Here is a 15,526-nt window from a genome sequence, read left to right as displayed (position 1 = left end):
AACTCCGAATGTTTTGAAAAATTGCGCTCCAATGTCTTGGACTATAAGGTGGAGCCCTTTGCAGAACATTGCCAAATGTTCAGCCATTTCCTCCTCCTCTCCACGCACACTACATAACGTATCTGTGCCTTCGTATTTTGCTCGGTACGTCTTGGTCCGCATTGCTCCCGTTCCGGCCTCGAACAGCAGAGAACAACCCCGAAAATTATTGTAGATCTTTTCATGGGCAATTTACTGCTTTAAAGTATGGTATGTACCAATCAAGTGATGATTTCGTAAGCATTCCAATCTAACGCATGTCACTCTCTGTTTCTTTTACCTTATTAATCAATGTTTCTTTTAGGCTTGGTATTCTGCTGTTGTCTAAATACTTGTTTGTCAATTTTCGAGTTCGCTTCCTCCATCTAGTATCAACATTCTTCATGCACAAGTAGCTGAAAACTTTTCTAGCCCAGCGCTCCTCTCCTATTTTTCTCAATCTCTTCTCAAATTCTATCTTGTTGCTAGCTTCCCTGCACTCAAACGATGTCCATCCCATGTCTCCCTGTACCCCCTGATTTGGGGGTATTCCCGTGTGCTCCCAAAGCAAGTCTGCCTATGTCACGTTGTTTAATTTCCAATCTTGCTTGAACTTCTGATTTCATGCACAAGACCGCATTGCCGAACGTCAAACCCGGGGTCATGACACCTTTCCAAATTCCTCTCACAACGCCTTACCTATTGTAGTTCCACAGTGCCCTATTTTTCATTACAGCTGCATTCCTGTTGCCCCTAGTCATTACGTATCTTTCGTGCTCCCTTAGCTAAATGCTCAGCCCCATTATTTATCCATAAGCCCGAATATTTGTATTTATTCACTATTTCTAGTGTGACTCCCTGTATATTATGGTGACTGCATTCGTTATCATCAAATATCATGATTGCCGATTTTTCCCTACTGAACTTCAAATTTAACCTATCTTCCTCATTGCCGCAGATGTCTATCAATGCCTGCAAATATTCCTTGTTGTCGGCTATTAATACTATATACTGCATACACCAATGCTGGCAATGACTGTTCAACGTGTTTGCCTTGCTTGGCAAAAGAAAGGCTGAAGACAAGTCGACTCGCCTCCAATTTGGCTTTTAGTCTCTGTAACTCAATAAGCAATGGTATCGAGCAAGTTGGTATGAATCCATCTTCGTAGGAAGCGCAGCAACTATTACACGGAACACACAACACAAGCGCTTAACTTCAACTAAACGTTTATAGCAAACGTCAGAGTATATGAAGGCGGTGAAAAAGGAAAAAATAATAATAAAAGGCAGAACAACAAAACGCACTCGTGCAGTGCCGTACATTATTCATTCGTTATTATCTATCACACCATCAAAAAAAAAAAAACAAAGTTCTTTCCGCGTGAGCGAGATAGAAGGTGCACTATCGGGACAGAGATTTATTAACCCATTTGATTATAGAAGCAGCAGGAACGACACGTGATGATTTTGAGTGTGTTAGTGCACCTTCTATCTCTACTTCTCGGCTGCCCTTCCAGGGAAAGACAGCACTAACCCAACCGCCACCTTGCTCGGGGAAGGAAGCCATTTCCTCTCTCTTACTCGTACCGGAGGAGCATTGTGTCAGGAGATGCGACCCCTATTGGGCGACCGTGTGTTATTGACTGAAGCCCTGGAGGGTGGTATCTTGTATGTGATTGGTGCATCAGTCAAGGAGGAGGAGCCCGACAGGGCTTAAAACGACGCTTGACAGTGCCGGACGTTGCTCTGAACCATAGTTTAACGGTTCATCCACCACGCTCGTGGTTTGCAGAACTCTTAACCTCTATGCTGTAAATATTTGTATAAAGTGCCAGTAAACATGTTTATTTTTCGGTTACCCTACTTATCAGAATTCGTTTCCTCCACCCGAAATCGCGCCACGTTACCACAGGAGACCAGGTCCGACGAAACCCTGACGTCTAGGCAACCCACGTCAGCGGTGAAGCGTAGGGTAGACCCCGGTCCTCAACGGGAGAATAGACATAATTAAGAAGTCGGGTCTAGAGATCTATGAACTTTCAAGCAGAAAATTGCCAAGGATGATAACTATCGAGGTAGTTCTGTGCTGTTTGAGGCCAGGACGGGAGTATTGCGAACCAAGACTTATCAGGCCAAATACGAAGGGGTAGACACGGTATGTAGTGCGTGAGGAGATGCGCAGAAAACTGCCTAACACTTGATAATGTTCTGTAAAAGGCTTCACCTTATAGCTCAGGGTGATGGCACAGAGTTTTTCAAAGCACTGTGGTTTAGGGACAAGGAGGGCAAATAATTAAAAGAAGGTTATCTGATTGGTGGCTACAATCAAGGCACGAGAGAAAATTAAATTCTTCACTGCAGAGTGCCAGTGTGCTTTACTTCACCATTTAAAGGGGGGAAAGAGATAAATCTAGTTTTTGTTTACTGTATGTATTACGGCTAAGTGGCGTTAGCCGCCACCCGATCTGAAGGGTACAGCCATATCAATTCATCCATCCATCCATAACAGACAACGCACAATCATTGTGGTGCACTCATGTGCGCACGCTGTTTTCGTAGTTTTATTGCAATAGCAATTATATGGACAGTCTCGTGTTTTTTTTTTTTTTTTTGCCTCCACCGTCGTCATTCACGTATATGTATATGTATGTATGGGGAAGGATGCGCTAACCTCTCCTTTCTGCGGAGCGAACATCGCCTTTCCAGCCGGGGTCATATGCGCTCACGCTTATCTCGTGAGTGAACAAGAGGGGGCGCTTTTGGACCAGCGCGCGCTTTGTGCCCCGACAGCAGGTGGGAGCTTCTACGGGCTGCGTTCTTAACACGAAAAAGCGGTGCCAAAAGTGTACCTGGAGCGGCCGTGCACATGCACGTTCAGAAGGGTAATATTTCTAGATGACCCTTGAATACGCCAAGATTATATTGTCTTTTTATGCAGCTACTTTCCGTTTCGATGACTCAGGCGGCATAGAAGTTGATGCGATGGCTCATCTCCCCACTGTGTTCTCAGAGAGCCTTTTGTGCTGCATAGAAGACGTATCCTTTTCCAAAAAGTTTTTCGTCTCAGCAATGTAAGAGATGAGGCAATCAGTGCAGGGAACTTCGTAGAAAGAGAGAGAGAGAAACGAGAAAAAGGAAGGCAGGGAGTGCTCTCAGCGTTCTCGTGAACCAGGATTTGGAACTGCCCATACAGAACATAGTTGATGTCAGCCTCAGCCAACGAGGCAATGCACTAAATGTTTGCAGTGATTTCCAGGAAGCGGTGAAATCTGGAGCACCTTGGCAAACAACACTTGGTAAATTGCTCTTGCTTGAGAATGTCAGTAATGTATTCACGAATGTTAGCTCATCATTCTGTGGCTGAAAGTGTGGCCCCCATTGGTATAACATAACCAGATCTACGTTAATATAGTGTTACTGCAGTGCCTATTGTGTGCACAATCATGGTGCTATTGGGCTCACACACTTAAACATTTGTAGCAACCTATGCAGAGATGCAACAAATTTTTAACACCAAGGTTCTTTAGAAAATCAATCCCTTTTCCGCACGAAAAAACAACCATTATTTTAAATGCGTATGTATCAAAGAAATTGGCCAAATCGCACTATACTCGGGGACAACTTTCTGTGGCAATGAAGGGACGGCTACGGAGCCAAAGTGGATTGATGATTGATTTGTGGGGTTTAACGTCCCAAAACCACCATATTGCCACGACGAGCCTTCCTCCGGCCACCTAGGATTCGCACGTACCCTTGCCCGGATTCGGACTCGCTAGTACTGGCCAAAGCTCACCCAGGATGTCAAGCATTTCGTTAAAACGTGCAATCACTGCCAGCGCCATAAAGCCTTACTTGAGCGCCCTGCTGGTTTATCGCAGCCTGTTGCACCCCCTTCACAACCGTTTGAACGAATCGGCATGGACTTGCTTGGGCCCTTCCCGAAGTCACATGATGGCAACCGCAGTCGCTACTGACTATTTAACGAGGTACTGCGAAACGAAAGCCCTACAACGAGGCACCGCCAATGAGGTTGCATATTTTTTCATCAACAACATCGTCCTCCGCCATGGAGCGCCAACAGTTCTTATCACTGACCTTTACAGCCCAATTGATTCAAGACGTCACGAGACTTAGGGGAACAGCTCATCGCAAAACGACCGCATACCATCCACAAACCAACGGTCTGACGGAGAGATTAAACAAGACGCTCGCTGACATGCTATCTATGTACGTCGACCGTAATCACAAGAACTGGGATGCAATTTTGCCATACGTAACGTTCGCTTACAACACTGCGGTTCAAGAAACTACGGGTTTCACTCCCTTCCGGTTGCTTCTCGGCCGAGAAGCAATTACGATGCTTGATGCCATGCTCTTGCCTGACATGACCGATATTCCTACTGATGCGAACGACTTTATCCGGCTCGCCGACGCGGCCCGCCAGCTTTCACTCGAGCGGATCCGAAAACAACAACGAATCGACTCGCAGAGGTACAACTCCCGTCATCGCCATGTTATTTACCAACCCGGTGATCTGGTCTGGCTGTGGATCCCCGTTCGCCAAAGGGGCCGCTCGGAAAAGTTACTTCACCGCTACTTCGGTCCCTATAGAGTACTACGGCGCCTCACAGATGTCAACTACGAAATTCTGCTTGAAGACACAGCTCGGCGATCTCAATGTTCTCAGCAGGCCGACATTGTTCATGTGTCACGGATGAAGCCACACTACCCCCGAGCCACCTGACACTGCTTCATCGTGCGTCTTTGTGCGTGTACACGATTACTTTAACTTTTAATCGGCATTGGTCATCGGGGTGGTACTTTTTTGTTTTCAAAAGGGGGGGGGGGGAGTAATGCCACAGGCATGGAACGAGGTTTAGCCATGCCAATGCGAGTACGTGCCATGGTGTGAAAAAAAGAAGAGGACGGTTGGTGTGCTCGTGCTCTAACGTTCGGTTCGGCTCGACGTCCAGTGCTGCTCCTGTGAACAGACGTTGTGGTCGTTCTGTAATCACGTGACAATATGATTATGAGAGACGCCGTAGTGGAGGGCTCCGGAAATTTCGACCACCTAGGGTTCTTTCACGTGCACCCGAATCTGAGCACACGGGTCTACATTCCCGCCTCCATCGGAAATGCAGCCGCCGCAGCCGGGATTTGAACCCGCGACCTGCGGGTCAGCAGCCGAGTACCTTAGCCACTAGACCACCGCGGAGGGGCAGGAGCCAAAGTGGGCCGCCGCTGTAGAACTCTTGTTCACCGCGGTGCATACTGTTTGTGTACGAGACTCCCCAAGTACGTTGCTATTAATGCAATATATCAGGAAGCTCGCATACCAACTATTTTTTGCCGATTCTATATTCTAATTGTACAAACATTCTTAAAATTTTACCGCCTTTATTAGTAACCCTGACGCCTTTTTCATCGCTCATTGGTCAATCTTTCATACTCGCCAGAATATTTTTGTACATAAAGGTGGACATCAGATCGGTAATATCAAACTATAGCCTCAAATCACAATGCCATAATAGTTAATGATGACCCCCCCCCCCCCCGCTATCTAAGTTTCAGACGCTTTTGTGAATAATGAAATTGCAGCAGTAAGAATGGCCCATGATTACCTGGGTTGGTCATTCTCAGTATGACTGCCAGACTTGCCTCCGATTTTCGAAACCGAGTTCTTGGCTATCATTTTGGCGCTCCGAAAACTGCCTTCAGACGAAGACAGTGCAGTCATAATTACAGATACTCTTTCGGTGTGTACTGCTCTCACAGCTTCAGAACAAAAGAGCCCTAGTGACATTGCACACATTACATTGCACCCCAACGGAAGCTCCTGAAGTTATGGGTCCTAGGACACTGTGGCATACAGTTGAATAAAATGGCCTACTTATTAGCCCGAGCTTCACTTGATGGTGCTCTGATCTCAGTACTCCCAGAAATAGGACACATAGTGTCAATCGGATACAGAAAATTAGCTATTTATACATATATGATGGAAAATATTATTAAATGGACGGAGTATGAGCACCCGAGATATTCCTGGAAACCTCGGTGGAGTGAATCTAGAAAGTTGGAAGTTATTTAAACCAAATTTCGACGTCGTGTCCCCCCATTAAACTTTTATTTACACAGAGCTGGTCTGGCGATATCTCCACTGTGCCCAATCTGCGAAGAAACAGAAAAAATAGAGAATTACTTTATATCATGTAGGAATCACATCACGGCCTTGACTGAAACTTGGCTGCACGAAGGTGTCAGTGATGCTGAAATTGTTCCTCGCAACTTTAAAGCGTATAGAAGGGACAAACCATCGCGTGGCGGAGGTGTCACCGTTATTTTCAGCTCTCATGTAATAGTTACACCTTTGAAACAAATAGATGGCCATGAAAGCTTATGTTTGAAACTAAACGTCTTCAGAAATTCTATTATTTTAGAAACGTACTACCGCTCTCCGACTTCAGATGATGATTTCTTGTCTAAAATTTATGATTTCTGTGTTGAATATTCTGGAAGCCGCCTAATACTAACAGGGGTTTTTAATTTACCCAATATTAATTGGTCTAAACTATGCTCTTTATCCTCAAGTGACCAGGTTGTTTTTGATTTAATGCTGGCATGCGATCTGGAACAAGCTGTGAATGTGTCGACAAGGGTGCAGGATGATACACCATCAATATTAGATCTTGTGTTTCATGGCAAATTCCTTTCTGACGTACATATGTCTGTTGATGATGGTCTGTCTGACCACATATTGGTTTTTTTTTACATGCCGTCTTGGTAATCAATCTGACATTATGCACGGGAAACGGAAAGTGTTCAAAAATTTTTTTAAAGCCCATGACTAGACAGTTCTAGATTACCTCGATGTAGCCTTTGATCGCTTTTCTGGTGATGATGTAAACTATCTGTGGAATACCTTTCGATAACTTTGTAGCTATTGCCTCAACAATTTTATTCCAAACAAAACTAAAAAGCAACATCCCAACAATTCATGGATAACTAGAGAAATAATTCAAATTGCATGGAAAGTAAAGCGAATGAGAAAGCGTAACTCAAAAGGATTGCCATGTCAGAAATTAAAAAGAATGCTTTCCGAAATAATACGGTCCAGCAAATATGTATTTTATACTGTTAAAATACCCCAATTCCCTAAGGGTGATTTAGCCAAGTTTTGGCGCCACGTCAAAGTTAATCAACAGAAAACTACAGATTGCATTGTGCTTGGGGATCAAATTATTCAAGATGAGAAACAAATAGCCACAGAATTTAACCGTTACTTTGACTCTGTTTTTTCCAATCCATGCTCATTTAATAGTGCCATTGGCAGTAATTCAGTAGAAATTGATCCTGACTTCATAACGTTTGAACGTGTCTTTTCCATGCTTCTGAACCTTAAAACAAAATCTTCTTGTGGTTCGGACAACCTGCCAAATACGTTTTTACATCATTACGCTGATTCGCTTTCCCACTTTCTTGTACTAATCTTTCGTTTATCGTTATCTCAAGGCATCGTTACCTTAGACTGGTGCATTGCTCAAATAATTCCTGTACTTAAAAAAGCAAATAACACTTTTTGTATAGCTACAGACCAATATCACTCACTAGCACTTGTTGTAAACTTCTAGAGCACATAATTTCCAACTATATGATTAATTTTCTGAACGAGCACAACGCATTATCACCATTCCAACACGGTTTCCGTAATGGTCTATCCATGACAACCCAATTAGTTTCCTGTATACTGTGGCGGCTCTGGGCGCTGTTCTCCAGTAGTCGCTCCGAATCCCAGCGCTGAGCACCTGTTGTTGCGGACCGGGGTCTGCCCGGTCTTTTGTGGTAGCGTGGTGTAGCTTCGGGTTGAGGAAACGAATGCTGACAAGATGGGGATACGAAAAACAAACAGGTTTATGGCACTATTTACAATTATTTACAGCATGAGGTTAGGAGTTCACAAACCACAAACGTGGTGGTTGAACCGTTACATGGTTCAGAGCCACGTCCAGCACTCTGCAGCATCGTTTTAAACCCTGTCGGGCTCCTCCTCCGTAATTGGAACGTCAATCACACACACACACTAGACACCGCCCACAGGGCATAATTCAGTAGCACATGGTCCACCGAATAGTTATTGCCCCTCTTGACGCAATGCTCTGAGGATAGGGGAAATGGGGTTCTCTCCTGGAACAATTTGGCGGTTAAATTGCTTCTTCCATTTTTCCCTGGAAGGGCAGCCAAGGAGTAGACAATTGAATCGCGGAGACACGACCTGTGCGGTCGGTCTGCTTCTCCGTCTCACTAAACAAGCAGGCCCGGAGGAATCGCTTGTGGGGACATTGGCTCACGAACCGTCTTCTAATCCCTTTGTCGCTCCCCACCGCAGAACTGTTTCCAAGAGAACTGCGGTTCCAGGCGTGGGAGCACTGCCCGGCTACGTTTCTCAGCGACAGCCTGGCAACTACTGATGATGGTAAAACAATACATTCTTTCTCCTCAGTCCTAGATGAATCCGGTCAAACTGAAATCATCATCCTTGACTTCAGCAAGGCATTTGACAAAATACCCCACTCCAAATTAATTCACAAACTTAACTTGCTTGGTTTTCCCTCGACCATTGTTAAATAGGTAACATCTTATGTCTTCTTGCACACAGTTTGTTGATATCAACGGTACCTACTCCCATCCTCTTCCCGTTAACTCCGGAGTTCCCAAGGATAGCATCCTGGGACCACTACTATTTTTAATCTAATCAATAATATTACATCCTATGCTAAATATGGTGTTGAAATGCGGCTGTTTGCCGATGACTGCCTTCTGTTTAGTTCAGTGAAATCCACAGATGACCAAGTGTTATTGAACCAATGTGTTGATGCAGTTAATACCTGGTGTGAGTGCTGGGACATGCACATAAACCCAGAGAAAACTGTATCTATACGCATTACTAACAAAAAACAGCCCCTAATTTACTCGTACAGTATTAAATGAACTCCAATTTTACTTACACAAAGTTATAAATATATTGGCATCACAATCACCAACAACTTAATTGGTCCTGCCACATTGAAAAAATTTGCTCATCAGCCCGTAGAAAATTAGGGTTACTAAAGCACACCCTCAAAAGCTAACCCCCTAAAACTAAACTCCTAGCTTTTAACACTAGTCCGGCCTTGTTCAGAGTAGGCGTCTCAAGTCTGGGATCCACACACTAAAAAATATATTAATATTCTTGAGAAAGTCCAAAGATTAGCTGTTCGGTTTATTTACAATCGCTTCCGTCCCCAACAGTCTGACTCCCCAACAAAACTAATAATTAATAACAAAATGTCAATTTTAGAATCCCGAAAGAAACTAGCTAGATCTAAATTTCTTTTTCACCTATCTAAGAAAAACACTATCATAGACTTTTCGCACGTCCTCACTCCGTTATCTTCACGTCCTACTAGGGGATACCATTCTTACAAATTCACACCTGCCTTTGCGCGCCCTAGCAACTTCAAGTACTCTTTTTTCCCTCTCACAATAACAGACTGGAATGAACTGCCGCACCATATTTTTAAGTTTGCAAATGTACTAAAATCTCTAGAAAATTACTTTGAAGTGCAAGTTATGTGAACCGCAAATAAATTGTACACCTGTCTGATTTATTTTTTCTGTCATTGTTTTCTGTTTTTTTTCTTCTTTCTGTACACCTATTAATTGGTCATATCATTATCATTGTACCACTTCCAACTCCTGTTGGGCCATTTTTATGACCTGGAGTACTTTATAAATAAAAATAAAATAAACCATTCATTAATAAGAAAAAGACTTCTAGTAGTTCCGTTTTCCACAGTAGGCTTAAATTTAACTGCAGACAATGTTCTCAGTTACGGCGCCACTGGCTTGGGACATTGCCACAGAAACGTATTTGATATTGTATGCAATTTTATTCGAGATTCTAAGCGCATGTAAATATAACACCTGCTTAAATATATTCTTGACGAATACTTGTGATATGATTGATAATGTGAATGAAAGTCGCACATTCATTCGATTTAGACCAGGTGAGATAAACTCAACTGTCTGGTTTACTCAAAATTTGTCTTCTAATGTAGTTTTAGCTCTTTTTTTATTATTGATTCATCTCTATTTTAATATTTTTAGTTGATTATAATTTATTTTATTATTTATTATTTTTGTTCTTTTAACAATGGGCTCTCAATCAGTGTATCACATATACGCCACAAGCTTTCATGGACAATTCCCCAGAGTGGGTATGTGCCAGTATTGTGCCACAAACAACTGATCTACTAAAAATGAAGAAGGCAACTGTTAGTACAAAAACCAGTATGTGCCACTGAATGTTTTGCGGACTTTGATAAAACTATTATCATAAATAACTAAGTGCCACAGAAATTGGCTAAACCCCACTTTACACAACTTCCACTAGAAATGAAGGAGGCAACAGGAAGCCCAACTAGAAATGACTGTGAAGCGACAGCACTGAGCCAATACCCCAGGTACATACACCGACAAAATACTACAAAACAAGAAAAGCAACAGTGGCTGTGAGAAGACTCCGGAGCGTGCCCATCTCATGTCTGTGACTCGAACCTCTCCGTGCCGAGAATTAAGCTCGATTCACCGAGCCCAGCAACGACCTAACAGCAATCTGCAGGTAAGGCCTACTTAGAAGCTGCACAGATTCACAATCACTTAATTTTGCTGTTTCCAGGCTTGCACAGTGCAAATTTGGGCGATTTTTACTTTCTTTTTTTTAGTGCCTTGTTTTCTTGCTGCATGGCCACGTTTACCGAGCTACTTTTACGAGCTTACGCAGAAATCTCCAAGCTATGTGCACTGCAGCCAGCATGCGTAAGTTGATGGAGCTGGACATGCATCTCACTGCCTCCTTCTGGGAGACAATCACTAGAAATTTCAGCTGCTTTTGCAAGCCGTTGCGGTACTTTGCGCACACGATTGCCACTAAATTACATATTAATACATTTTTAGCATAGAACCACCATGTTGTACGCGACAGAAAAATTGAATTAGATGCAAACATAGGTCGGCGAACTCGGATCGAGCAGCGAGTCTGAGTAATATTTTTGCGAGTCCGATCGAAGAAAATTTTCGCGAGTATAAAGTGCAAAATGCATTTCTTGAGTGAATTCCACTTTCTTTTGTCGACCTAAGGTCTTATCTAGTCTTTTTCAGCATTACTATCAGCCTTACCTGGATTCACGTTTATACTCTCGTCTACTCACAGGTATTCCAAAGCAGTGTCTTTCATACACTGTTTGAATATTTATTAATTAGAGGCTTTAATAACCTATTAGGATGCCTTGACCCCCCCCCCCCCCCCAACTGTCCCGGGGACTTTCTTGATTGTTATATCTTATGCTGTCATCTTTTACACAAGAAATGACCTTACTAGCTAGGAAGCGCTCAGAACCAATATTCAAATATACTCTGTCAAACAGCACCAAGAAGAGCCCCGATTACGAAACGTATTGATGTCAAACAGCATTGACACCACAGTCGAAGATGTTTCTAGCCTGCTGGACTCACTCGGACTCACTGAGACTAAGATCGAACAATAAATCCGAGTCTTAGTGAGTAATGTTTTGGCGAGTTTTAGTCTGAGTGAGTCCAGCTGAAGAAAATTTCTATGAGTCCCAGCCCGAGTGAGTCCGGCTAAAGCTCAAAATATATTTTATGAATGAGTCTGAGTGAGCTCCACAAGTTTTGCCAACCTAAGGATACAAATATAATAATAATTAAGTTTCGCAGCATGAATTGAATCCAGGCCATGTGCGTGGCAAGCAGATGTTTACCACAGACCAACATCATTGCCTGGAACTGCTTTGTCATGTTGTGAAAGGAGCCTTCTTAGCGCAGGTAATATTGTGCGGAAGAACCGCAGAATCGCATCAAGCGTCAAAACCAGTGAACAGCGCGACAAGTAGGTAGTTTCAAGTTGCCAACCCATTGTAATGTGTGCAGCTGCACAACTGCACGTGGCACCATATACGACCGAATAATGGGTGCCAATTAGCACAAGAAAGAACTGTGTCGTTGTGGGCACTTAGCAACGGTACTACAGTAGACTTTCTAGAATAGTTTCCAACGGCCAATGTTACATGAACAAGAGTTCTTGCGACATGGCTAAAGGCAAAATGCATGGGGCCCAGATTTCGCTATCCCATTGTACTCTTAAAGGCAAGCCTTTCCCAAGTCCCAAGTCTTTCTGCTAGCAATGCTTGATCTCGGTCAGGGTGCATAACGATAAAGTAAGCACAACGGGCTTGGAAGTACCTAATTTGTGTAAATTTAACATAAAGCTGTACTATTGGGCCCATATTTGCCTAATTATTCGGATAATACAAAATAGATGGATAAGTCATGTTTTGCTTTATTGCGGCATTGAGTGTTTAGTCTAGTCTACACATTGATGAAAGATGAAAACAAACAAGACACTAAGTGTATAAGGCCAGGTGCCATCATGCTCTGGTCATGCTCTGGCAAGATGCCACATTTCGTACAGTTTAATGAATATGTACAGTGCCTATGGTGGTTACATGTAAAGAGGCAAACCACACCTAAAGATTCTCATTTACACAATCTTTTTAGCATATTAATTAAACGATTGTTGCTACACAATGGCTGATTCTTCACAAATATAGTTACACTACAGTAGCGCTCGATCTCATGGTTTTAACAACGCAGTCCTGACTGTACATATTTGCATTGGATGCTGCATTAAGCAACAGTGGTCTGCTGTCCAATCTATCTCTCACGTGCCTTCAGTGTACATGTACAACAGTCAAAACTGCGCAGTGTGCTTAAAGACATGCCACCACTAGCAATGAAGAATAAGACTTCATAGGATACAGGTGTAAAAACACATTTTACACAAGCAGATGCTAACAACAATCCCTCCAAAGAAAACTATGCTTGCATAAGCATAAAAATTAGCTGTTCGGCAATCAAGTGGCCCAATTCTCAACACAAGAGCGCCCGTGCCCAAGCAATATGCACATGGCTACCGCAAGGCCGATAGAGATGATAGCTTAGCGTAGCGACATAAATGACGGCACACACAGTTGTCGGCCTAGTAAAGGCCGCCAATGCAGAAAGGGTCATATAAGTCCCCGCAGTTTTTTATATTCTTCAAGGTTAAGTGAACGTTTGGGAACGGCCGCCCTTGCACCCGATGATGGCCTCGCCACAGCCGAAGGTGCCGTTGAGACAGAAATATCCAAGTCAATTTTTATGTCGAAGTCATGAGCGGAAAACATGTCTTCTTCATTCCGATGAGGTTGCTGATCTTGTTGCTTACGGGTTGGTTCGACAGCAGCCGGACTAACGACTGGTTGTTCCGGCTTTTTCACGGGCACAGGCATGGCCACCTTGGGCTCTGCCGGCCCCTTTTTCGTAACGAGACTAGGAGCACACTTTCGTCTTGTGAAAGGGTCATCCGCTTTTTCCTTATTCAACTTGGCTTCTTCCAGAATTGCTCGTTCAATCTCAACTATGTTCTTCATCCGGTTTCGTTCATTGATGTAGCTGATGGCGCTGATTGTGCTCGTGCGCTGCTTGTCCAACTCGCGGGCACGCTCCTCGAGCTGCTCCAACTCTCCGGATAACCTCTGTGCTTCTTCGTGATCTCCTTTCTGCTCGGCCATCTCCTTCTGTTTCATAAGCTGAGTCTTCCGCACTGCATAGTTGTGTGGATTGCGTTGAAAACGCTGCTTCTCACTCACAATCGTCTCCACATCCGACTCCTTGTACTGGTAGTTGAGTGCGTCTTGGATGTCCTTAACCTTTCGTGTGACCTCTTCAGCGGTAGGGAAAGAAGCCCCCTCGAGAGCCATCACTTCCTTCCACTTCAAGAACTCAGATTCAGTGAAGTCCTGGTTGGAGACAAATTCCAGTCGAAACACCCGCTCCTGCTTACCGTGCTTCAGGCGTAAACCCTTGTTGGTACGGCAACGACCCAGGACGTACACTTTAGCAGTTTCAACCACATCGGTAATCTGCGCTACCCTGTACACGGCACGACCATTGTTTGAGCCAATGCCGATACGAACAAAGCAACCAATTACAGTCTTTGCAAAAAACGGTGCGTGCACCCAACGTTCCAGTTTGTGACGCGACAGTCGTATTTTGCCGACCTCTTCCTTCGTCGCGGCTACTTGTGGTTTCGGCTCTTCGTCCTCGGAGGAGGAGGAGGACGAAGAGGAAGAGTGTCGGCGCTCTGAGGTGTCGCCTCCGGCCTGATCGTCCTGCTCGTCATCCCGGTCCGAAGCATCGTCGTCGTCGTCGTCCGAGTAGATGTCACTGGCTTTGAGCTTCCTGGATGTTTGGGCCTGGGCTTCCTCTTCTTCCTGCGACTTGCGCTTCTCCTCCTCTTCCTTCTGCATTTGTTCCTGAAGCTGCTTGCGCTTTTTCTCGCGTTCGGCTTTTAGGTCCTTGATGGCCTGCGCCTTCTTGTCCAACCTGTCTTTTCGTTCCTCCACCATGCGTCGCCTCTCCTTGCACCTGGAGCTGGCCGGCACGCCTTCACCGCCCTTGTTGCTGGCTGAGCTGCCTTCCTCCTTCTTGGCCTTGCGCTTCTGCTCGTTCCTCTTGGCTAACCTCAGCTTCTTTTCGATCTCAAACCGCGTCTTTAGCACTTCTCTCTTCTCGATGCGATTGAAGAGCTCCTGCTCGCGCTCTTTCTCCGTCATCTGTGCCAGCCGCGCCTGGTCTTCCTCGTCCCCCATTAGGTTCTCGTCGTAGCCATCGTTGAACTCCTCTTCCTCGAGATCGTCCTCATCGTCGTCATCGCTGCCACTGCCGCCGGCCGGCGCCGAGGAACCACCGCCGGAGTCCGAGACTTCGCCTTCCTCGGGCTCAGACGAGGACGACGCGTCGCTCTTGTTCTCCGCCTCGCTGCCGGACGAGCGGTTCTTCCGCGCCGTCTTCTTGGACAGCTTGCCTTTGCTGCGTGCCTTGGCTCCGCCACCTTTGCCGTCCACGGTCCAGTCGTCGTCGCTCTCGGACGTCTCCGAGTCGCTGTACGCGGTCGCGCCGCCAGGTTTGGAGACCTCGTCGGCTGCTTGCGACTTCTGCGGCGAGCTCTCCGACTCGCACCTCTTCTTCTTAGCGAGTAGAAGCAACTCGCCGTCCAAGTCGTCCGGGCTGTCACTCTCACCGCTACTGGACTCCAACACCACCCGGTTCTTGCGCTTCACCATGCTGCGTGCACGAGCGCTGGGTGACGATACGACGAGCACACTTTCGTCGCGGCCTCGCGCTTCTAGACGAAAGAACTGCGACTTACTTTCACCACGATCTCGCTGTAGTTCTTCAGAGACCCACACGTTACTGCGATCTCACTTCTCCGACTTACACCGGACACTCGCTCGTACAATGCATCATGGCCGCCCAAAAACGATGCGCGGATGTGCTTCGGCCGGCGAAGCAGCCGAGCGGCGGTCAGAGAACATTTATTCATTTGTTCCGTCTGTTAGCAAAAGGTTTT

At 45.1% G+C, this 15,526-nt stretch overlaps 2 protein-coding genes across 4 annotated transcripts in view; both read right to left on the bottom strand.

Moving 5' to 3' along the window:
- Window positions 1-15,526, bottom strand: part of LOC119180814 (uncharacterized) — a 317,273-nt gene that overhangs the window by 253,104 nt on the left and 48,643 nt on the right. The gene's annotated exons all lie outside the window — the stretch shown is intronic.
- Rtf1 (RNA polymerase-associated protein Rtf1) lies at window positions 12,393-15,436 on the bottom strand. Its single transcript, XM_037432433.2, has one exon. It carries the CDS (start codon window positions 15,237-15,239, stop codon window positions 13,140-13,142), a length of 2,100 nt encoding a protein of 699 aa, XP_037288330.2. The 5' UTR covers window positions 15,240-15,436; the 3' UTR covers window positions 12,393-13,139.

The sequence above is a fragment of the Rhipicephalus microplus genome, chromosome 10, assembly GCF_043290135.1.
Source record: "Rhipicephalus microplus isolate Deutch F79 chromosome 10, USDA_Rmic, whole genome shotgun sequence".
NCBI lineage: Eukaryota > Metazoa > Arthropoda > Arachnida > Ixodida > Ixodidae > Rhipicephalus > Rhipicephalus microplus.
The sequence above is the reverse complement of the archived record's forward strand: the minus strand, read 5'-3'. Positions and strand labels throughout refer to the sequence as shown.

Bases quoted from the DNA above. Each gene is read 5' to 3' on its own strand.
- Rtf1 (XM_037432433.2), bottom strand. From the start codon at position 15,239: ATGGTGAAGCGCAAGAACCGGGTGGTGTTGGAGTCCAGTAGCGGTGAG.